Source organism: Papio anubis, chromosome 12 (assembly GCF_008728515.1).
Source record: "Papio anubis isolate 15944 chromosome 12, Panubis1.0, whole genome shotgun sequence".
NCBI classification, from domain to species: domain Eukaryota; kingdom Metazoa; phylum Chordata; class Mammalia; order Primates; family Cercopithecidae; genus Papio; species Papio anubis.
In genome coordinates this window covers 120,497,290-120,519,377 of record NC_044987.1, presented here as the reverse complement: position 1 = coordinate 120,519,377, position 22,088 = coordinate 120,497,290, and the positions used below count along the sequence as shown (strand labels likewise).

General features: G+C 49.1%; 2 protein-coding genes across 3 annotated transcripts in view; one reads left to right on the top strand and one right to left on the bottom strand.

The window, feature by feature from the left end:
• The first annotated feature begins 5,163 nt into the window (after positions 1–5,163).
• Positions 5,164–5,923, top strand: LOC101015770 (zinc finger protein 195-like). Its single transcript, XM_017948159.3, has one exon. The coding sequence runs from the start codon at positions 5,367–5,369 to the stop codon at positions 5,913–5,915; it is 549 nt and encodes a 182-aa protein (XP_017803648.2). The 5' UTR covers positions 5,164–5,366; the 3' UTR covers positions 5,916–5,923.
• Positions 5,924–12,596: 6,673 nt separating this feature from the next.
• The window catches only part of NADSYN1 (NAD synthetase 1), a 46,882-nt gene continuing 37,390 nt past the window's right edge, over positions 12,597–22,088 (bottom strand). For both annotated transcript variants that reach the window (XM_003909407.2, XM_009185405.4), the window contains exons 17-21: positions 20,897–21,028; positions 19,663–19,732; positions 15,695–15,823; positions 14,380–14,556; positions 12,597–12,829 (exon numbers count right to left, since the gene is read on the bottom strand). In XM_003909407.2, coding sequence (XP_003909456.1) covers positions 12,779–12,829; positions 14,380–14,556; positions 15,695–15,823; positions 19,663–19,732; positions 20,897–21,028 — 559 coding nt within the window. In that variant the 3' untranslated portion in view covers positions 12,597–12,778. The remainder of the gene's footprint in view (positions 12,830–14,379; positions 14,557–15,694; positions 15,824–19,662; positions 19,733–20,896; positions 21,029–22,088) is intronic.

Below are 22,088 nucleotides of genomic sequence, written 5' to 3'. Positions count from 1 at the left end.
TTTATGCCATGGTCTGCATGTGTTCCCCAAAATTCATGTATTGGAAACTTCACCCCCAATGCAAGAGTGTTGGGAGGTGGGGCCTAACAAAAGGTACTTGGAATGAGTTAGTGCTGCATGCAAGAAGGACTTGAGGGAGGGCCTTCATCCTTTTCTGTGCCATGTGAGGACAGCATATTCATGCTCTCGTGCCCTTCTGCTTTCCAATATGTGAAGACACAGTAAGAAGGCCCATGCCAGACACCAGCACCTTGATCTTGGACTTCCTAGCCTTCGGGACTATGAGAAAGTACATTTCTGTTCTTTATCAATTACCCAGGTCAAGTATTTTCTTATAGCAGCAATAACGCACTGAGGCACTCTAGTCACCAAACCACTGCTCATATGTGGCTGCTTTCTTTGTTTAAGGGATGCATGCTAAACCCCGAGGAGAGCATAAGAGGGGCACATTACTGAAAAGAAACTGAAGTCTGCTTACCAGATGTGTCTGCTCCTCAAATCTCCTGGCCATGCTCTTGGGCATTGTTTCACCAGTGTACTCACCTAAGAACACAGCAGCATGTCCCCCAGCGTACTCGCTCAAGAATACAGCAACATGTCACCAGTGTACACACCCAATACAGCAACATGTCACCAGCATACTCACCCAAGAATACAGCAACATGTCACCAGTGTACTCACCCAAGAATACAGCATCACATCACCAGCGTACTCGCCCAAGAATACAGCAACATGTCACCAGTATACTCACCCAATAATACAGCATCATGTCACCAGCTTACTCACCCAAGCACACAGCAACCTGTCACCAGTGTACTCACCCAAGAATACAGCAACATGTCACCAGCATACTCGACCAAGAATACAGCATCATGTCACCAGTGTACTCACCCAAGAATACAGCATCATGTCACCAGTGTACTCACCCAAGCACACAGCAACTAGTCACCAGTGTACTCACCCAAGAACACAGCATCATGTCACCAACGCATCACCAAGAATACAGCAACTCATACCAGTGTACTTCCCCCAAGGAATACAACATGTCAAATTGTAGTAATTTCACCCAAGAATACAGCATCAGGTCACCAGCTGCACTAATTCTGCAGAAATCCTTGAGGAGATGGTCTACCGAGATAAGAATCAGAACAGCCCTCAAGAGGTGACTGAACTCTGTTGAAAACCGAGGCTGTGGTGTGCAGTTTCCAAGTAGTTCACCTAAGACAAAGTGATAGAGACATGTTGAACATAAAAAGGGTGATGGATAACAGCAAAAAATAAATAAAATAAAATAAAATAAAATAAAATAAAATAAATAGAAAGGAAAAGAAAAGAACAGACAGCAGCAAGTTGGCAGCTGGGATTTAGGGTCAAACACCAAACAGGCCCAGGGCAGTGGCTCATGCCTGCAATCTGAGAGTGCCTGTAATCCAGGGAGGCCAAGGCAGGAGGATCACTTGAGCCCAGGAGTTCAAGACCAGCTTTGGCAACATAGGAAGACATCGTCTCTAGAAAAAAAAAAAATTGTTTTAAATTAGCCAGGCATACTGGCACACACCTGTAGTTGCAGCTACTCAGGAGGCTTAGGTGGGAAACACGTTGAGCCTGGAAAATCGAGTCTGCAGTGAGCCATGAAATAAAAATTAAAACATATCATAAAAATAAAAGAATATGGAGGGAGAGTTAAAGATCTCACTTTCAGAATTGGGGACATCTTTACACACAAAAAATGTAAGGATAGAAAGGAATCGAGTAAGAAAACTGACAAGTCCAAGCGTTCAGTTTGGGAACTGGTCTCAGAAGTTGGATAATGTCTTCCCGTCACCACCAGCCTATCCCACTCCGTCTTCTCCAGAGCCTCCATCTCTGTTTCCGTTATGTGCAGGCTGGTATGCCTTGCCAATCTCTTCCCAATTTCTTCTTGATTTTAGCTTCTGGCTCGTGACTACTTTTTCCAACACAATTTCTAGGTTAATTCTCAGTGATTTCCGCACACAAGTAAATGAACCTTCCCCACTCCTCACCCCTGTGGTGATATCTGTGACCGTGTTCTCAGCAGGGCACCCCACCGGGCTCTGTCCCATGCACCCCGCTTCCAGCCACCATCCTCTTCCTAGCTCTCTTTCTCCAATGCTTCGATCTCACCAGAAGTCTCGGTCTATCAGCACAACATGGCTTCACCGCTCCCCAACCTCTCTGATACCTCTTCTTTTTCTGGTAACAGCTTTGTTGAGATACAATTTATATGCCACACAATTTGCCCACTTAAGGCATACAATTCAATGCTTTTAGTGTATTCACAGTGCTGTGCACCCATCACCAGTTACAGAACGTTTCATCGCCTCAGAAGGAAAGCTCACACCCTTGAGTACCCCCAACTCACTCCCCCCCAGGACGGTTCTCCAGGCGGGTTCAGACCTCGGCAGTTCTCCCGGTGTCTCACTTGTGGTTCTTAGGCCGAGGTCAAGACCCCTGACTTAGTTCCTTCTCCTTGGCTAGTCTGATCCCTGCACTGCCAGCTGTGCCATTCCGGGCAAGTGATTCATACTTAACCCCTCTGTGCCTGTGACACGAAAAACACGCAGCTGCCTTGAGGATGAAATGAGTTAAAGTCAATATCAAGAAGTGCCTTGATATTGTGCCAATATCAACAGGTACAATCCCCTTCTCTGTCACACCCAGTTCCAGCCCACCCCGGCTGCAGTGCTTAGGGGCCCAGGGAATCCTGTGTGACAGGCTAAAGCGTGTGCCCTACCCTGCGTGGAAGGCCTGGTCCCCAGTCCCTCAGGATGGGGCCTGATTTGAAGGTGGGGCCATTGAACAGGTCATTCAGTTTCAGTGAAGTCCTCGGGGTGGGCCTGATCCCCACGCACTGGGGTCCCCATGGGGAGAGGAGACACAGACCCACAGAGGGCGGCCCAGGGTGGGAAGGAGACACCCGCCCCCAGCCCTGGAGGGGCCTGGGAAGGAACCAAACCCTGAGACTCCCTGACCTCAGGCCTCCACCCCCAGAACAGAGGAAACCACCGTCTGTGGCTGAAGCCTTGGAACCGCCCCGTCTGTGCCGCCCTGAGACTGTGGCCCCGAAAGCTCCTCTCCCCGGCCACAGAGCTGAGGGTCCGACAGGGGCCCCAGGAGCCCCCAGAGCCGCGACCCCTCCGTGAGGGGAGGGGAGGGAGTCAGGTCCCGCGGTCTGCCGGGTGCCTGCCCCGCAGCTTCCCCGGGAGGAGGGAGACGAGGCCCCGAGGAGGCTGCAGGCCGGGGCTCCAGGGTGGTGCCCAGGGGTTCCCAGAACGGCCGGGGGGCGGGCGAACAGGCGGAGCCTTCGTGGGTTACCCCCTAAAAACCAGCCCACGCTCCGCTTCTCGGGGACCCTCCCCACGGAAGCAGCCCTGAGATGGGGGGTCCTGCCTTGTGCCAACCCCAAGGGAAGCCCCCAGGAGTGACTCTGATGAGCCGGGTCCATCAGGGGACGCCCCCCACCCCGCCCCCAGACAGATACTGAGACCCAGATGGCCACCCGGTTCCTCATTCATTCATTCACTCATTCATTCCCCGCCAGCGGACCCCAGGGACCGCGCAGTCCCTGGAGATCCAGAGGAAAAGGAGAAACCCAGGCTGCCCGGGGGCCTTCAGGCTGGCATGGGGAGGGGGAGGACGTGGGCCCTGCCCAGGTGGATGCTCCGAGGAACCAACTGCAAGAGGCACCGCCAAGCAGGTAAAGAGGGCAGGGGCGGTTCTGAGAGCCCGGGGGTCTTTCTCTTGCTGCCCCCAGGAGCATCTTCTGTCTCATTCTCTTAAACCTTCTACAGACTCTGCTTCCTGTTTAGTGATTTTCCTGTATAAGGGTCACAGTGAAAATCAGAGTCCTCCTCCTGGCGAGTAAGGGCCTGTGTGGTTCTCACTGCTTGCTGTGCCACTGCTTTTGGGAACGTGCTTGCACCTGCCTATGTTTGAGGAACTCTATGCGACATGTTTTCTAACTTCCCTTTTCGCATTGTGTCTGAGATATGCGAGAGAACTGGTGATGGTGTTTGGTTCAGAAATCCCAGAAGTCCCGTAAACAGATGTTGTGTGTTCCACTTTCTGATTTCAATTCCTACAGAGGTTTCAAATGGGAGTCTGCAGAAATGCATACTCAGTAATTTTCTCTGAACACTAAGCATCTGCCTAAATATAAGATAATCTAGTTATTTTACTTCAAAATGTTATTTTCTTTTAGTGTGAACTGAGGTTGGTCATTGAAACTCTATATTCCCCAATGCCCAACTGTAACACAGTTATAATATTATCATTTTATAATTTTATGTTTTTCAGATAATACATGTTTACATTTACATGTTTATAAAGAAAAGTAGGGCCTGTGGTATTTTTAATGCCGTTTTGCTAATGTACTCAGTATTATTTTATAGATTAGATTAATAAAGTGTATTCATCTGTGTCTAGTAAGTAGGTAAATTTATTTATTTTTTTCAGCTATGTCTTCTCATATCACCCAAGACTTTTTGCCAGAGCAGGGCATACAAGATGCATTCCCAAAATCAATATGGAGAGGATGTGGAAATTGTGGCCTTGACAATTTCCACTGGAGGAAAGACTGGGGTAATATAGATGAGTGTAAATTGCAGAAAGAAGATTACAATAGACTTAAGCAATGTTCATCAACTACCCATAGCAAAATCTTTCGATGTAATAAATGTGTTAAATATTTAACAATTCTTCAAATTTAAATAGATATAATATAATTCATGCTGGACAGAAGCCTTTCAAATGCAAAGAATGTGGTAAATCCTTTCAAATGTTCTCATTCTTAACTGAACATCAGAAATTCACACTGGAAAAAAATTCCACAAAATGTAAAGAATGTGACAAAACCTTTAACCAATGCTCACACTTTACTGAACGTGAGAACATTTGCACTATAGAGAAACCTTACAAATGTCAAGAATGTGACAAGGTTTTTAAAACTTGCTCAGTCCTTCCTAAAAACAGAATTTACACCGCAGGGGAACATTACAAATGTGAAGAATTTGGCAAAGCCTTTAAACAGCTGTCCCACCTTACTGGTCGTAAGGAACACGGTGCTGTGGAAAAATTCCACAAATGTGAAGAGTGCGACAATGTCTTTCTCTCTTGCTCAAGGCTTTCTAATCATCAGATGATTCTTGCTGGAGAGAAGCTCTCCAAATGTGAAAAACTGCACAAGTCCAAGTCTTTCCAAACATCAGAGATGTGAGATTGGAGGGAAACCTTTCAAATGTGAGGAATGTGACAGCATCTTCGAATGGTGCTCAGACCTTACTAAACATAAGAGGATTCACACTGGTGAGAAACCCTACAAATGTGAAGAATGTGGGAAAGCCTATATGCAGTCCTCACACCTCAGTGAACACAGGAGGATTCATACCGGAGAGAAACCCTACCAGTGTGAAGAATGTGGGAAAGTCTTCAGAACTTGCTCAAGCCTTTCTAATCACAAGAGAACTCATTCTGAAGAAAAACCCTACACGTGTGAAGAATGTGGCAACATCTTTAAGCAGTTATCAGACCTCACTAAGCATAAGAAAACCCATACTGGAGAGAAACCCTACAAATGTGACGAATGTGGAAAGAACTTTACCCAGTCCTCAAACCTTATTGTACATAAGAGAATTCATACCGGAGAGAAACCCTACAAATGCGAAGAATGTGGCCGAGTCTTTATGTGGTTCTCAGATATTACCAAACATAAGAAAATCCACACTGGAGAGAAACCCTACAAATGTGAAGAACGTAGAAAGAACTTTACCCAGTCCTCAAACCTTATTGTACATAAGAGAATTCACACTGGAGAGAAACTCTACAAGTGTGAAGAATGTGGCAAAGCCTTCACCCAGTTCTCACACCCGACTGTACATGAAAGCATTCATACTTGAGAAAAAAAGTAAATATAAAAATAGGCAAAGCTGTTAGTATCTGCTTGCATCTTACTTTACATCAGAGTTCAGACTTAATAAAGTTACTATAAATGTAATGACTGTTGAAAGACCTTTCATGAAATATAAGTTTCCAGAGGACTAAAGAGTATTTCTTCTGGAAAAAAAATTAGAAATATGTTTTATACTAGACGGAAGCCTTGCATCAGCTGCTTAAACTTTATTCAAATTCAGAGAATTTGTATTGTAGAGAAATCCTACAAATGTCATAAATGTGGAATAACATTTGTTCAGAAACTGTAGCTTAGAAAACACCAGAGTTCATACTAAAAGATATTTTACAAATGCAGTAAATGGAAAAAATAAGCAAAATCAAGTCTACGGAAACACTGGAGGATTCAAGAGAGAAAGGAATAGGGCACGGACACATTCAGAAAAGATGCTGAATCAGAGCGTTGAGTCTACAGACTCATTTAGACTTAAAACAGATCATTCATTAGCTGGGTGTGCGCACCTGTAATTCCAGCTACTCCAGAGGCTGAGGCGGGAGAACTGCTTGAGCCTGGGAGGTGGAAGGTGCAGTGAGCCAAGATCGTACCACTGCACTCCAGCCTGAGTGACAGAGCTAGACTCTGTCTCCAAAAAAAAAGGAGGATGAGATTGATTTTTAGTAGTTATAATTACATTCTAAATGTACTTTTTTGCATTGAAAGATGTTAAGTATTTTGAAAAGTGAATATTGATGTAATTCAACTCTCAATTGATGCTATGTCTTCATTTCTAGTTCTGATGTGAAAACACATGGTCAATTCTTATTGTTGCATCAGAAAAATGAGAAATTCCTTTACATCAGGTGTGCATCACTGATACACTTGTCCATGAAAGGCGAAAGGCTCTGAAATGTAAGATGCATGAATAACATCTTGATCAAGAGGCTCTTTGTGGTTGTCTTACATACTTGTAAGTGGTTCATGAGGTAGGAAGATTCTTCTGCATTATAGGAAGAGGGAACCATTTTGAATTTTATAAATCATTGGTTTTACCAGTATTTCATGAAGGTAATATACCATAAATTTTTTAATGTTTTATAAGGTTCTGTGTGAACTTGTTTTTAATTAAATACAATTGTGTTAAATGTGTTAAGTTCATGAAATAAAGTTTTATCCTACCAAAAACCAATTCCGTCTTACTCAAGGGTGTTGATAACAGATGGTAACAATATGCTATTGGGTGGCATAGTGGAATAGCATCTCTGGTGATCTCTATTCCCAGTGACTTTTGGACTGCAAGTAATTTGAAGAATATTGTTCCCATAGTTTTTTATACTTTTTTTGTAACTACAGAGTCATTATTCCTATAATAAAGATTATACAGGAGTTTAAATAAAATACATACATTTCTGAGTATTTTAATTTTTTTCCTATATTTTTTGTTGGATGTACAACTATTCTGCCCTGACAAAACACACACAGAGTTTTAGTTTTGATTCACATGGAGTTAAATATACAAATATATTACTGTAAAGATAAACTACGCTGAGCATGGGGATTCACATCTGTAATCCCAGCATTTTGTGAGGCCAAGGTAAGAGGATCACTTGAGCTGAAAAGTTTGGGAACAGTCTGGGCAACATAGTGAGACCTTGTCTCTACTATAGATTTTTAAAAAATTAGCTGGGAGTGGTGCTGCACACTTTCAGTCCCAGCTACTCAGAAGGCTGAGGTGGAAGGACCATGTGAGCCTGGGAGATCAAGGCCGCAGTGAGCTATGATCATGCCACTGCACTCCAGCCAGAGCAGCAAAGCATGCCCTTGTCTCAAAAAAAACAACAACAACAAAAAAAACAAAGCAAACACAATAAAGATGAACTTTAGGTTTAAGAGAATTATGGAGCAAGTAATTGTGTTTGTATGAGTGTTGGTGTCTACCTAGTTTGAAGGTACAGACAACAAAGAAAACAGCAGGATTGGATAAAACAGATGATTTTAATAAACATGATTATTTACTATAGAAAACTATAAACCTCAAAGATATTGAAAGAAATCTCTGTTCTTTCCTCTGTATTGAATTCATTTCTGTAAAATATTCTGGCTCCTGGTTCAGAATCTCCTCATGCAAACCCTCTGTTTTTACTTGCCTCTTGTTCATGCTGGACCTCACATCAAATGTTCCTATCCCATTGTTCATGCAGCATTATTTCCATGCCCTGCCCAGGGATGAGAAGAAGAATTTACATAAACCTTAGTGATGCTCCTCAAATCATTTTCAGATGTGAGCAATTTCACAATGAGTGTATTAAGTAATATTTTATATAACTCGTACATTTTATTTAGTTATTTCATTTAAAGAACTCAATTTAAGCCAATTTTTCTTTAGTTATTGTTCTTTTACTTTTTATAATTGATATCGTTGGGTTTATTTACATTATCGGGCAGTTTGTTCAGGTAAACACTGGGGATGCTTCGTAAGTTATTGGGTTATTTTGATATGTAAAAGAAGTAAACAAATATAGTGCTAGGGTGAATAACATTTTTTATAATTAGAAGTAAATAATTCTGTTGAAGCAAGTTTGTGTTTTCAAGTTAGAGACTGAAAACATCCATGGTGAAGAAATGGTATTAATTTTGCATGTGGAGAGAGGACATCTGCTCCCAGGCTACACAACTGGCCTTCTCTGAACTTATGAAGAGGAATTCGCTTGTTTTGTTTTCTAATAATCTCCAGCTCTCTGCCGTCTCTTTTTGTTCATCCCTAACTATGCATTGATCACAGCCCTTCTTTGCCTGTCTTACGGCTACACCTTTCTCACTGTTTTCCCCACCCCACATCGCTCCACATAGCACTTTGCAGGTTCTGATTTGAGGTTTGGAATTTTCTAATGTGGTGAGAAATGACTTTTCACTGGAGTGTTTGAGGTCATTTATAGCCATGAATACACTTGGATCACTTAATTGGGACAAGAGGCGTGCACTGTCTGCAGGTCAGAAGATTCAATCGGTCAGTTAGCACTGTCTGGATTTATTTGTAAAAGGTAGATGTTATTAAGTCCTAACACAGTGTGGTTACTATAACATTAGTTTGAATAGTAAAAGCATTAATACCAGTGGGTTGTATATGGTAAGCACTGTATTAAGAAATGTCAAATTTTGAAATGTCTTAAGAGAAAATGTATTTTGAAATAATTTTTTAGGAGAGTTTATGGTAACTAAAAAAATTTACATTTTCTGTAAAATACTTACAGCATAATGCATGCTGTCATCAAAATGTATTTGAGTGTAAGTGGAGCAATTAGAGAGTGACCTCTGTGGATTTAAGATTTTGAATGGGCGGGGCGTGGGGGCTCACGCCTGTAATCCCAGCACTTTGGGAAGCTGAGGTGGGCAGATCACCTGAGGTCAGGAGTTCGAGACCAGCCTGGCCAACATGGTGAAACCCTGTCTCTACTAAAAATACAAAAATTAGCTAGGCATGATGGTAAGCTAATTTTTGGAAGCCCAGCCGCTGTGAGATGGGACTCCACTGCACTGAATAACTTGTGTATACATAGCACTTTACACTGTTTTGGTGTTGTGATATTTTTTGTCCATGGTTCCTAGCTGATAACTTCCACAGACTTGGTGAGTCTTTTGTTACTAGTTTGGTGCAAAAATTATTGTAATTACTTTTGCAGCAACCTAATAGACTATTGAATGTTTTAAGCCTCAGGGGCAGCCTCTGGTGTCTTCCTGCTCTCCTTCTACTCTGATGGTCCCTTGCCTTGTTGACTGTGGGTCTTGAGACCCTCCCATGAGACAGTAATCCCTACCTACCCCATGCCCTGGGGGAAGGAATGGTGATGGCACGAAGCTTCCATGAGAACCCAAGAGGGGCCGGGGAATGGTGGCTCACGTTTGTAATCCCAGCACTTTGGAAGGCTGAGGTGGGCGGATCACGAGGTCAGGAGATCCAGACCATCCTGGCTAACACAGTGAAACCCCGTCTTTACCAAAAATACAAAAAATTGGCCAGGCGTGGTGGCACGTGCTTGTAGTCTCAGCTACTAGGGAGGCTGAGGCAGGAGAATTGCTTGAACCCAGGAGGCAGAGGTTGCAGTGAGCCGAGATCGTTCCATTGCACTCCAGCCTGGGCAACAGAGCGACACTCTGTCTCAAAAACAAAAAAAAAAAACAAAAAAGAAAACCCAAGAGGACTGGGTTCAGAGAGCTTTTCTGGGTAGCTGAATGCGGGGAGGGTCCCAGAGGGTGGCGCCTGGGGAGGGCATGGAAGCTCCGCACCCCTCCCCCTGTGCCTCACCGTATGTGGCTCTTCATCTATAGTCTTTGCAATATCCTTTATATACACTGCTAAACACAAGCATTTCCCTGAGTTCTGTGAGCTTAATGAGGGGGTCATGGGAACCCCAACTTGAAGCTGGTAGGTCAGAGGTTCTGGAGGCCCGGACTTGTGACTGTCTTGTGTGTGTGTGTGTGTGGCGGTGGCGGGGTGTGCAGTCTTGGGAACAGAGCTCTCAATGTGTGGGACGTGATGCTTTCTCTGGGTAGATGGTGTCAGAACTGAATTAGAGGATACCCAGCTGGCGTCCACTGCTTAGTGTGAGGGGGAAATAAAACCCATGTTTGGTCACAGAAATCTTGTGTCGATGACTGTTACGGTGGGAGAGTAAAGGAGAAAACACCGTGCCTGCCATACCTCTTCTTGGTTTCACCTCCTGTTACCGGTGGCGAATCCATAGGGGTCTGCGGCGGCCTCAATTCTCGTCTCCTCAGAAGACAGAATTGCACTGAGGGGCATGGGACTGAGGCGAGTTTTAGAGCGGGAGTGGACGTTTATTAAAAAGCTTTAGAGCAGGAACGAAAGGAAGGAAAGTAAATTTGGAAGAGGGCCCAGCAGGCTACTTGAGAGTCAGGTGCGTGGTTTGACCTTTTGACATGGGGTCGGCAAGCTTCCGGGGTCTGGCATTACGGTTCCCGGATTCCTCCCTTGGGGAGGGCTATCCATATGCACAGCGGCTGCGGGCGCTTGGGAGGGGAGCATGCGCAGTGTGTTTACTGGAGTTGTGCGCATGCTCACTTGAGGTGTTCTTCCCTTGCCTGTCTAGCATTCCTAGACAGCACCTGCCGAGTGCCCACCCCCGGCTATCCTCGCTATCCAGACAGCACGTGCCAAGTACTCCTCACTCTCTGCTATCCAGACAGCACCTGCCAAGTGCTCCCCACTCTCTACTATACAAACAGCACCTGCTGAGTGCCCCCCACTTTCTACTATCCCGACAGCACCCGCTGAATGCCCCCCACTTTCTGCTATCCTGACACCTGCCGAGTGCCCCCCACTCTACTATCCAGACAGCACCTACTGAGTGCCCCCCACTTTCTACTATCCCAACGGCACCTGCCGAGTGCCCCCACTCTCTATCCGAACAGCACCTGCTGAGTGCCCCCCACTCTCTACTATCCAGACAGCACCTGCCAAGTGCTCCCTTCTCTCTACTATACAAACAGCACTTGCTGAGTGCCCCCCACTTTCTGCTATCCCGACAGCACCTGCCGAGTGCCCCCCACTTTCTGCTACCACGCCACTTAGTACTGCTATGACCTAGAGACGGTGAGACGAGGATGGACCAAGGAGGCCTCGGGCAGCCACCCCCTGGGCGTCGTCCCCAGTGGCAGCACACTGGGAGGGACAGGGTCTGCTGGGGGCCACCTCGGTACCGGGCACATCACAGTTGGAAGGCTCCCTGGTGGCCCAGGGACAGAGGGAAATCTACAGCCCGGCTTAGGGAAAGCTGGACAGTGAGAGGAGACAGAGCGGGGACGGGGGAAGAAAGACCGCGCAGACCCGCCTCCGAGCGGGGACAGGGGAAGAAAGGCCGCGCAGACCCGCAGAGGCGGCATGGTGGGAGGATCACTTCCTGTACCCCAGCCCAGGGCCCCCAGTGGCTTCCTGGGAAATTCACCCTCGGCTGTGGTCTGTGTCCCAGCCTGGGCCCTGGGTTTGGTGTGGGGCTCTAGGTGAGGCTGGGAAGCAGGAGTGCTCCAGGCAGAGGGGCCGGGCATGGGGGAGAGAGAGGACGGACACCCGGTGGGCAGCACACACCCCAAACCCACTCCACCCTCCTGGAGGCTCTGGCCTGTGCACCCATCTTCATCTCACCTTCACCCTGCAAGGATGGGAGGCTGAGACTCCCTGGGGCTACCCTGGAGAGAGGGTTCCAGGACCAAGGGGAGCTCTGGAGAGGGTGGAAGCGCCGCTCCTCACCCCATGCCATAAAAAGACAAAGGTGCCCAGAATGGCAGGAAGACGAACAGGAAGGGGGACGCACAGGGCCCCGCCCCCTGCCCCGCCCCTGCCCCATGCCCAGATGGGGTGGTTCTCCCACAGGACAGGAGTAAGGCCGACTAGTCCCCAGACTCCCAAGAAGAGAGCTCTGCGGGGACCATCTCCCCAGAACCTTCTGGAACCCAGGACAGGAAGGTGTATATGGGTGGGAGAGGAAGTCTTCTCTCCTTCATTTTCTGCTCATGATACCCCTCCCTGCCCGGGAGCCACCATTCTTGTTCTTGCAGCAAAGATGCCACACAGGGCGGCGGTTGGACCTGTCCTACCCAGGCAGCTTCCGTCAGAGAGTGCCAGAGTTCGCCGGGAAGTGCGCGCTGGCGGGAGGTCAAAACCACATGCATTGGATTCCAGCCTCTTTTTAAGCCCAGGCTTTATTCCAGCCTCTTTTTGATGAATTTGACTGAAAAGTTCCCTCCTTCTCGGCTGATGTGCCGTGCCGTTCTGGGCTCGTACCCTTGGCTCCAGCAATGCTGGTGACGAGGCGCTGGGGTCCCCGAGGAGAGGAGGCCTCCAGGAAGGACCTGGCCTCAGTCCACGCCATCCAGGGACTGTGGCGCTGCCCTCTCGAGCTGTAGCACCTGGAAAGAGAGGCCTGTGACACCACAGCCCTGCGAGGACAGACTGTGGGGCTGTCGAAACACTGGCACACACCAAAAGCGGGTCACAAGTCCCAGAGGTGAAAAAGTAAATTACCAGAGTCTCCACCGGATGCTGGGAGTGTGCGCTGGAAAAGCCTGGAGGGGCGGGCCCAGCACACACACAGCTGTCACCGCAGACGACAGCAGGGCAGTGTCTCCACCTTTACCTGAATCTGTCTCTGATGTTCCTACGTGTGTCACTCTTGTGGCTGCACAGCGTCTGAACCCCCTTCCTGATCTGGGGGAGCTCACCCGAGTGCATCTTGGTGGGAGCCAAGTCCCCACTGCCCACTACAGAGGCCAGAGCTGGGGTAGCTCTCTCTCCTGTCCTGGGTGGCCGAATGGCAGGGCCCATCACCCGAGGCTTGGCCACTCCACTGCCCGGTGACCCAGGGACACTGGGATTCAAGGATGGCAGAGCAGGTTGGCATCCAGCCCAGACAGGGTGTGGCGCATGGGCTCGTCCAGCCACAGCAGGGGATATAGGGCAGCAGCCACCTGGCCTGAGTCCCAGCTTTCCAGACGCTGTGACCCCTGCCCTCCCTTCCACGCTCTAAGTCACTCTTTCAGCAAGTTCCATTCCACAGAAATCAGCCAGACACGGTATCTCTTCCTTACAACCATGCAGCCCCAAACACCTTCCGGCCCCAAACGTCAGCATTCTTCAACCCTGGCACCACCACCATGTGGAACAAAGAATTCTCTGCCAGGCGTGGGGTTGGGATGGGCCCGTCCTGCACGTGCAAGGACATTCAGCAGCATCCCTGGGCTTCACCCACAGGATGCTGGGAGCACAGACCCCAGCCCAGTCGTGATAACCAAAATCATCTCCGGTCATCACCTAACGTCCCTAATATGTGCACACACACAGTGGAGAACTATGCAGCCTTCGGAAAGAAGGAAATTCTGCCATTTGCAGCAATACGGATGAACCTAGACGAACATCTTAAGTGAAATAAGCCAGGCAGAGAAAGACAAATACTGCATGGTCTGAGTCATCTGTGGAATCTCAAAAAGGTGATCTCGTGGAAGCAGAGAGTGCGATGGCGGCTACCAGGGGCTGCTGGGTGGGGAGATGTTGGTCAAAGGCCACAAAAGAAGTAAGTTCAACAGATCCAGTGCACAACATGGTGACTGTAGTTAATATTGGAAAATTACTGAAAGAGTAGATTTTAAGTGCTCTCACCACACACAAATAATAGGCATGTGGGGTAACACATGTACAGTGAAAGAGCTTGACTTAGCCATTCCACCGTGACACACATATCGAAATGTCATGTTGTACACCATCAATATACAGAACTTTTATTTGTCAACATGAGAAAAGTAAATTTAAAAAACACTTTAAACATACTTGTCCCTTTGCAGAAAGGAGGACAGTAAAAAGTCACTGTGTATATAAGAAAGTTTTTCAATCCTTCATGGAAATAACCTCACGTTTCTTCTACAGACACGAAACATGGAGAGAGAAACATTTCTGCTGGATTTACCTGATTTTCTATGCACCGAAACTGCCAAGGCCAGCTCGTGTTGTACAGGAACGGTCGCAGATCAAACCTGTTGTCCTCAGGGCTGTAGTTTTCAGCGTGGTACGCGGGCGTGAGCGTGGTCATCTTGTGTCTGTTTATGGAGTGCTTGGTGAAAAACCACTTCACTTTGTCAGCGACCTGGTTGGCGTGCAACACACGAACTTCATGTTAGCAAAGCTGGAGAGACCCCAGGCTGGAATTCCCATGCTGGACCACACAAGCAAACGGCTAATGGGTTACTCCCTACACAGGACTTTCCCCAGTGGCAGGCATGGGGGATGCCCAGGCTCACACCGGGGGCACTGGCCGAGCTGTGAAACCAGCATCCCCCTAACTCTGATGCTATGAAAACAGGGTCCCCCGCCTCTGACGCTATGAAAACGGGGTCTCCCTGCCTCTGACGCTATGAAAACGGTGTCTCCTGCCTCTGACGCTATGAAAACGGGGTCCTCCTGCCTCTCACGCTATGAAAACGGGGTCCCCCGCCTCTGATGCTATGAAAACGGGGTCCCCTGCCTCTGACGCTATGAAAACAGGGTCCCCCTGCCTCTGACGCTATGAAAACGGGGTCCCCCTGCCTCTGATGCTATGAAAACGGGGTCCTCTGCCTCTGATGCTATGAAACCGGGGCCCTCCTGCCTCTGATGCTATGAAACTGGGGTCCCTCCTGCCTCTGATGCTATGAAAACAGGGTCCCCCTGCCTCTGATGCTATGAAAACAGGGTCTCCCTGCCTCTGATGCTACGAAAACGGGGTCCCCCATCTCTGATGCTATGAAACTGGGGTCCCCCTGTCTCTGATGCTATGAAAATGGGGTCTCCCTGCCTCTGATGCTATGAAAATGGGGTCCCCCGCCTCTGATGCTATGGCATGCTGACTCGGGAGATCTGAGATAAATCCTGCGAAGATTTATTTCACAAGGCTTCCAGAAGGTTCCATGGGACTACCACGCTTGTGGGCTTCAGCCCCGGCAAGACTCACAACTAGCAGAAAAGCAATACTATTCTGACCCTGAAGTTTACATTCTGCCCTCAAAGAAAGGGAGGGCTTGTTTCATGTCGTGTTTACCCGGCTGTGGGTGAGCCTCACACAGATTAACTTTGGGCCAGCAGAAGACCAGAGTTGGTAAAAACAACTGGAGAGTGTTACCGTGTGAGACAGTTTTATTATGTTAGGGTCACACCGTCGTCTACTTGTTCTTGCAGGTCAAACTGGCCTCTGCAAAGGGGACATTACCTAACTGGCCTCCCTCTGTGACACGTCCCACGGGCTTTACCTGTCTCGGGGTGCAGATGTGTCTCCACATGCCGAGGAGTTTGCAGAACATGCTGTAGGGCCCCATCTTGGCCACCTTCCTGAGTTTCCCATAGACCGAGAGCTCCGCGTACGTCATCCCCATATCTTCCTGTGCACGACAAAAATCCGTTCCACAGTGACAGCAAGTCACAGCAGGAGGACAGCCTAAAGTTTCTTTTGGAGTTGGGGACCAGAGACCCAAGGAGGTGAGACTCTCCCAGGGAGGCAGGAGCAGAGGTGGGCTTTACTCCCCATCACTGGTCAGCCAGTAAGGAGGTAGCATTTGGAAAACAGCAACAAAGAACCGGGCATTGGTTTGGAGGATTGCAGTGGGTGACCTGTGGCTCACCAAGAGCGCTCGTGTCTGAAGGCCCAGTTCCTGGGGATGTGACTTTATTTGAAAAAGAGTGTAGGCCGGGCGTGGTGGCTCACACTTGTAATCCCAGCGCTTTGGGAGGCCCAGGTGGGAGGACTGCTTGAGCCCAGGGGTTTAACATGGCAAGACCTTGTCTCTACAAAAGATAAAAAACTAGCTGGGTGTGGTGGTGTGTGCACCTGCAGTCCCAGCTACTTGGGGGGCTGAGGTGGGAGGATCACCTGAGCCCAGGACATCGAGGCTGCAGTGAGCCAAGATTGCGGCTCTGCACTCCAGCCTGAGTGACAGAGCCAGACCCTGTCTCTTAAAAAAAAAAAAAAAAAAAGAAGAAAAGAGAAAAAGATAAGTCTTTGCAGATGTAATTAAGTAAAGAATCTGAAGGTGAGATGACTCTGAATGTGGGGTGGGCCCTGCATCCAATGACATCCCTTATGAGGGCCAGGAGGACACGTGGAGAACGGGAGGAGGCCACAGGAAGAAGGAAGCAAAGGACGGAGTGATGCAACCACAAGCCACGGAACACCTGGAGTCCCCAGAAGACACCAGAGGCAAGAAAGGACCCCCTAGAGCAGTGGTTGCCAATCCCCAGGCCATGGATGGGTACTGGTCCCTGGCCTGTCAGGATCTGGATCGCAGAGCAGGAGATGAGCGGAGGAGTGGGTCTGTAGACCTAGCACTTTGGGAGGCCAAGGCAGGTGCATCACCTGAGGTCAGGAGTTCGAGACCAGCCTGACCAACATGGAGAAACCCCATCTCTACTAAAAATACAAAATTAGCCAGGCGTGGAGGCACATGCCTGTAAATCCCAGCTACTTGGGAGGCTGAGGCAGGAGAACTGCTTCCTTGAACCCGGGAGGCGGAGGTTGCAGTGAGCCGAGATTGTGCCACTGCACTCCAGCCAGCCTGGGCAACAAGAGCAAAACTCCATCTCAAAAACAAAACAAAACAAAAGAAATCAATGGATCATCAAGAAAGATAGGTGCGCATCACTTAATGACAGGGATACAGTCTGAGAAACACACGGCCAGGCCACTGCATCTTGTGAACATCCTCAAGGCACTTACACACATCCAGATAGTCTAGCCTCCTACGCCTATGCTCCATGGTACAGCCTGAGCTCCTTGGCTACACACGGGCACAGCATGTTGCTGTACTGAATACTCTGGGCCAGTCTAACACAAGGCTAAGTATTTATGTATCTAAATGTAGAAAAGGGACAGTAAAAATACAGTAGAAAGGATAAAAGATGGGACACCTGCGTAGGGCACTTCCCAGGACTGGAGCTTGCAGGACTAGAAGCCGCTCTGGGTGAGTCAGGGAGTGAGTGGTGGGCGAATGGGAAGGCCTGGGATGCTACTGTGCTACTGTGGGCTTTCTAAGCACTGTAAACTTAGGCTACAGTCAATTAATACAAATATATTTTTCTTCCCTCAATAATAAATTAACCTTAGCTTATTGTAACCTTTATACCTTATACACTTTTTTGTTTGTTTGTTTTGTTTTGTTTTGCTTGTATTTCTTTGGTATAGATGGGGTTTCACCATGTTGGCCAGGCTGGTCTTGAACACCTGACCTCAGTGATTTGCCCGCCTCAGCCTCCCAAAGTGCTGGGATTACAGGCATGGGCCACCGCGCTCAGCCTTACCTTATAAACTTTTTAATTAAAAAAAAAATGACTCTTATAATAACAGCTTAAAACACAAATACACTGTCAGCTGCCACACACAAAAATTAACTCAACTGGCTCACAGAGCTAAACACAAGGACTTAAACGATAAAACTGTTGGAAGAAATTACAGGAGCAAATCCTTGTGACCTAAGGAAGTTGGAGGGTCATGGATCTAATTGTAAAAATATTTTTTCTTATTCTATAAGCTTCTTTCTATTAAAAAAAGATTTTTTATTTTGCTTTTTAACATTTGTTGTTAAAAACTAGTAACACAAACACATCAATCAGCCTGGGCCTGCCCTGGGTTAGGATCATCAGGCTTGGCAGAAATTCTCTCTAGCTGCGACGGCATGACCCTGTAAGTCGGAATCTTAAGGAGGTTACTAAAAAGCTCTGAGCACTAATACATGAGCTCAACAAGGTGCAGGGTATATGGCCAATATGCAAAAATCAACAGTGTTTCTCTATAAAGTAACAATGAACAACCTACACATGAAATTATTAAAACAACTCCATTCACCAGAGTATCAAAAACGATGAAATATTTTGAAATACATTTGGCAAAAGAAGTGCAACCTTAAATTCTGAAAACTAGAAAAAAACATTGTTGAAAGACATTAGAGGCCGGGCGCAGTGGCTCACTCTTGTAATCCCAGCACTTTGGGAGGCCAAGGTGGGCAGATTACTTGAGGCCAGGAGTTTGAGGCCTCATGCTTCGGCCAACATGGTGTAACCCCATCTCTACTACAAATACAAAATATTAGCAAGGCGTGGTGATGCACATGCATAATCCCAGCTACTCAGGAGGCTGAAGCAGGAGAATTGCTTGGGCCAGGGAGGCGGAGGTTGCAATAAACTGAGATTGTGCCACTGCAACTCCAGCTTGGGCAACAGAGTGAGACACTGTCTAAAAAAAAAAAAAAAGTAGAGACAACTTAAATAAGTAAGACATTCCATGTCCCATGTTCATGGATCAGAAGAGTTCTTATGATTAAGACGGCAGAACTCCCCAAACAGATCAACAGTGTCAATGCAATCTCCACAAAATGCAAGCTTTTTTTTTTCTCCAGAGATTGACAAGCTGATCTCAAAATTCATATGGATATTCAAGAGGCTCAGAGTAGCCAAAATCCTTCCTACAAAGTTATAATAATCAGGACAGTGTGGGACCAGCATAAGGAAAAACAGAAAAAATCTGTGGAACAGAATTGAGTGTCCAGAAATAAATCCTACATTTACAACAAGGATGCCAAGCTAAATCAATGGGGGAAAAAATCATCCTTGCAGCAAATGGTGCTAGGACCACTGGATATTCACATGCAAAGGAATGAAACTGAACCCCTTCCTCACACCACACACAAAAGTAACTCAACTAGATCACAGACCTAAATGTAAGGATGAAAACTAGAAAACGCTTGGAAGAAATTATAGCAGCAAGTCCTTGTGACCTAAGGGGCTAGAGTGTCATGGATCTTATCACAAAAAGCCCACAGCCACTTCTCCCAGCATCCATGAAGCTACAAACCACAGCCTGGACCTCTTCATGAAGGGCCAGTGTGCAGTGGAGGAGTCAAGGGCGATTCTCCTCCTAGGTCACTCTAAAGCACAAGCAGAGACGCCCCTCCTGCCTGCGAGGGACTTGTGTTCCTCCGCCCGCCATATGCTCTCCCTCCCCTCCCACCATGTCATCCCCGTTCTGGGGCCCCAACCATGAGGAAGTAAATTGAAGTGTCAAAGGCCAGCGATGTGACTGACACTGAGCCCTGGGCACCCAGGCCAGGGACCCAGTGACAGTGATGGAGTACAGCTCCTGGGGTCAGGAGGGAGGTAGGAAGAGCCAGCACCACCATGCAGGAGGTGGGGAGGAGGGCAGGAAGCGCCGTGGCAAAGCCACTGCCATTACCTCGTCGGTCTGGGACACCTGTCCATCAGCCAAGGGCTCCAGCTCTGCGGTGGCCGGCGCCGACAGGATGCTGCAGCCAAAACACACAGAGGTGGGTCAGTGCAGTTGCGAGGGTGGTGTGAGCTCTGGGAGAGAATCCCCAAACTAAGTTTCCCGAGTGTGCTGGCCCTGGTCACTCCGTTCACCCTGGGCAGGACATCACCGAGGCTTGCGGTGCTGGGCTTCCCAGCGGGGGTGAGCACCCTGGCCTGAGGAGCGTGGGCACTGCTGTGGCCTCCCGACCCCAGGAGGAGAGGCAGAGGTGGAGGCACAGTGCAGGGCCAGTCCACCAGGCACCGTCCACACCCGGGTCGAGGGGACTCTGCTGTAGGGAATGTCAATGGCCTGTGCACGGCATGATGTTGAGGAGCACCCCTGGCCTCTACCTGCTAATGCCCAGCACACCCCGTGTGGCGAAGCTAACTAAGCATGTCTGCAGACATTGCCTGCTGTCCCCTGGGGGGCACAGTCACCCCAGTGAGAATAAGCAGAGAAGAAAACACATTCCCGTGGCAGGAAACCTTGGCAAAGGCCGAGGAAAGGTCTGGGCACTGATCTGTCTTCTGTCACTTCTTTTTTTTTTTTGAGACGGAGTGTCGCTCTGTCGCCCGGGCTGGAGTGCAGTGGCCGGATCTCAGCTCACTGCAAGCTCCGCCTCCCGGGTTCCCGCCATTCTCCTGCCTCAGCCTCCCGAGTAGCTGGGACTACAGGCTCCCGCCACCTCGCCTGGCTAGTTTTTTGTATTTTTTAGTAGAGATGGGGTTTCACCGTGTTAGCCAGGATGGTCTCGATCTCCTGACCTCGTGATCCACCCGTCTCGGCCTCCCAAAGTGCTGGGATTACAGGCTTGAGCCACCGCGCCCGGCCCCGTCTTCTGTCACTTCTAAAGCACAGGTGCTCTGCTCAGATGTGGCGAGCCTCGGTCCGCCAAGCCTCGGCCTGGGGAAGGGAGGCAGGGCAGGCGGGGAAGGCAGGAGGCCGCAGCTCCGTGATCTGGCTGGAGTCGGGGGGCTGTGGAGGCACCCACAGGAAGAAAGGGAGGCTTGGTCACAGGCCTCAAGTGCCAGCTCAAGGGCAGGACTATTCAGCAGGCAACAGGAGCTATGAAGGAGCCTGAGTGTGGGCCAGGGTGGCCAGGCCTGTGCTGGGAGAGGAGCCCCGTGGCTGTGGAGCCACAGCCCGTGAGCACGCTCACCTCTGCAGGGCAGTAAGCTGGAAGCGCTCGATGCAGAACTGGACGAAGGCTCTCAGGTCTGTCTTGCTGATTCCGCCTATGGGGTTGATGTCTGCACTGGAGCAGTCATACTTGGTCAGGTAGCCCAGAAGACTGCAGGGAGAGGGAGAGAGAGCGCGGGTTCCCGAGGGGCCGCAGACTCCATCAACCCCAGCCGTCCATGGAGTTGCTTCTTCCAGGGGCCCTGAAGCCAGAAGCGTGGCAAATTCAAGCGTCCTGGAGAAGTCCCAGAGCAACCCGCAAAGGTGGCAGAGGCTGCAGATGACCCAGGAGGGCCTTTGAGCATACCAGAGGAGACAACGGGGATGGCAGGCAGGTTTTGGGGGTCACCAGCACGGAGCTGGGAGCAGCCGTCTGAACAGAGCTGAGGGATGGAGGTCTTGGGGTGTCGGGAATGAGCAGGGACTCGACACACGTGGACGGACACTCTGCTGCCCATGCGGCCGGGCCCCTCCCCTGCCTGTCAACTCTGAGGCCTGCGGTCGGCAGAAGAATCCATCCCTCACTAAGATGCCCACGTCCTAATCCTCAGAACCTGTGACTCTGTCACCCCACAGGGCAAAAGGGACTTTGCAGATGGACTCAGGTGGGGACTTGAGATGTGGGGGTGATGCTGGATTGCAGGGTGGGCCCAAAAGGCAATCACAGGGGTCCTTAAAAGAAGGGGGTGAAAATGAGAGTTGAGGGAGCCCTGACTGCAGGGGAAAGGCAGAAATGCAGGGCCGCTGGTGGTGAAGACGGAGGAGGTCGTGAGCCAAAGAAGGCAGGACTCCAGAGCCTGGAAACGGCAGGAAACAGATTCTCTCTGGGGCGTCCAGAAGGAACCCACCCGGTCCACACCTTAACTTGAGCCAGGGGACCCATACTGGACGTGCGTCCCACAGAACTGATGGACCATAAATGTGTGTTGTTGAAGGCACTCACCTAGTGGTACTGGGTTCCAGCCGCCCTTCTCCACCCCACCCCACTGCCACCGCTGGCACAGGCCTCCAGGTTCTCCACGGGACTCCTGGCTGACCACCCATCTCCGCCACACCAAGCCAGGCCAGGCCCTTCCACCGTCTGAATCCTCTCAACGCTGCCCTTGACCTTGCAAGGCCTTCCAGGCTGGCCCCTGCCTACCCCACCAGAGGCTTTTCTCGACACTCTCAAA

Bases quoted from the DNA above. Each gene is read 5' to 3' on its own strand.
- LOC101015770 (XM_017948159.3), top strand. From the start codon at position 5,367: ATGCAGTCCTCACACCTCAGTGAACACAGGAGGATTCATACCGGAGAG.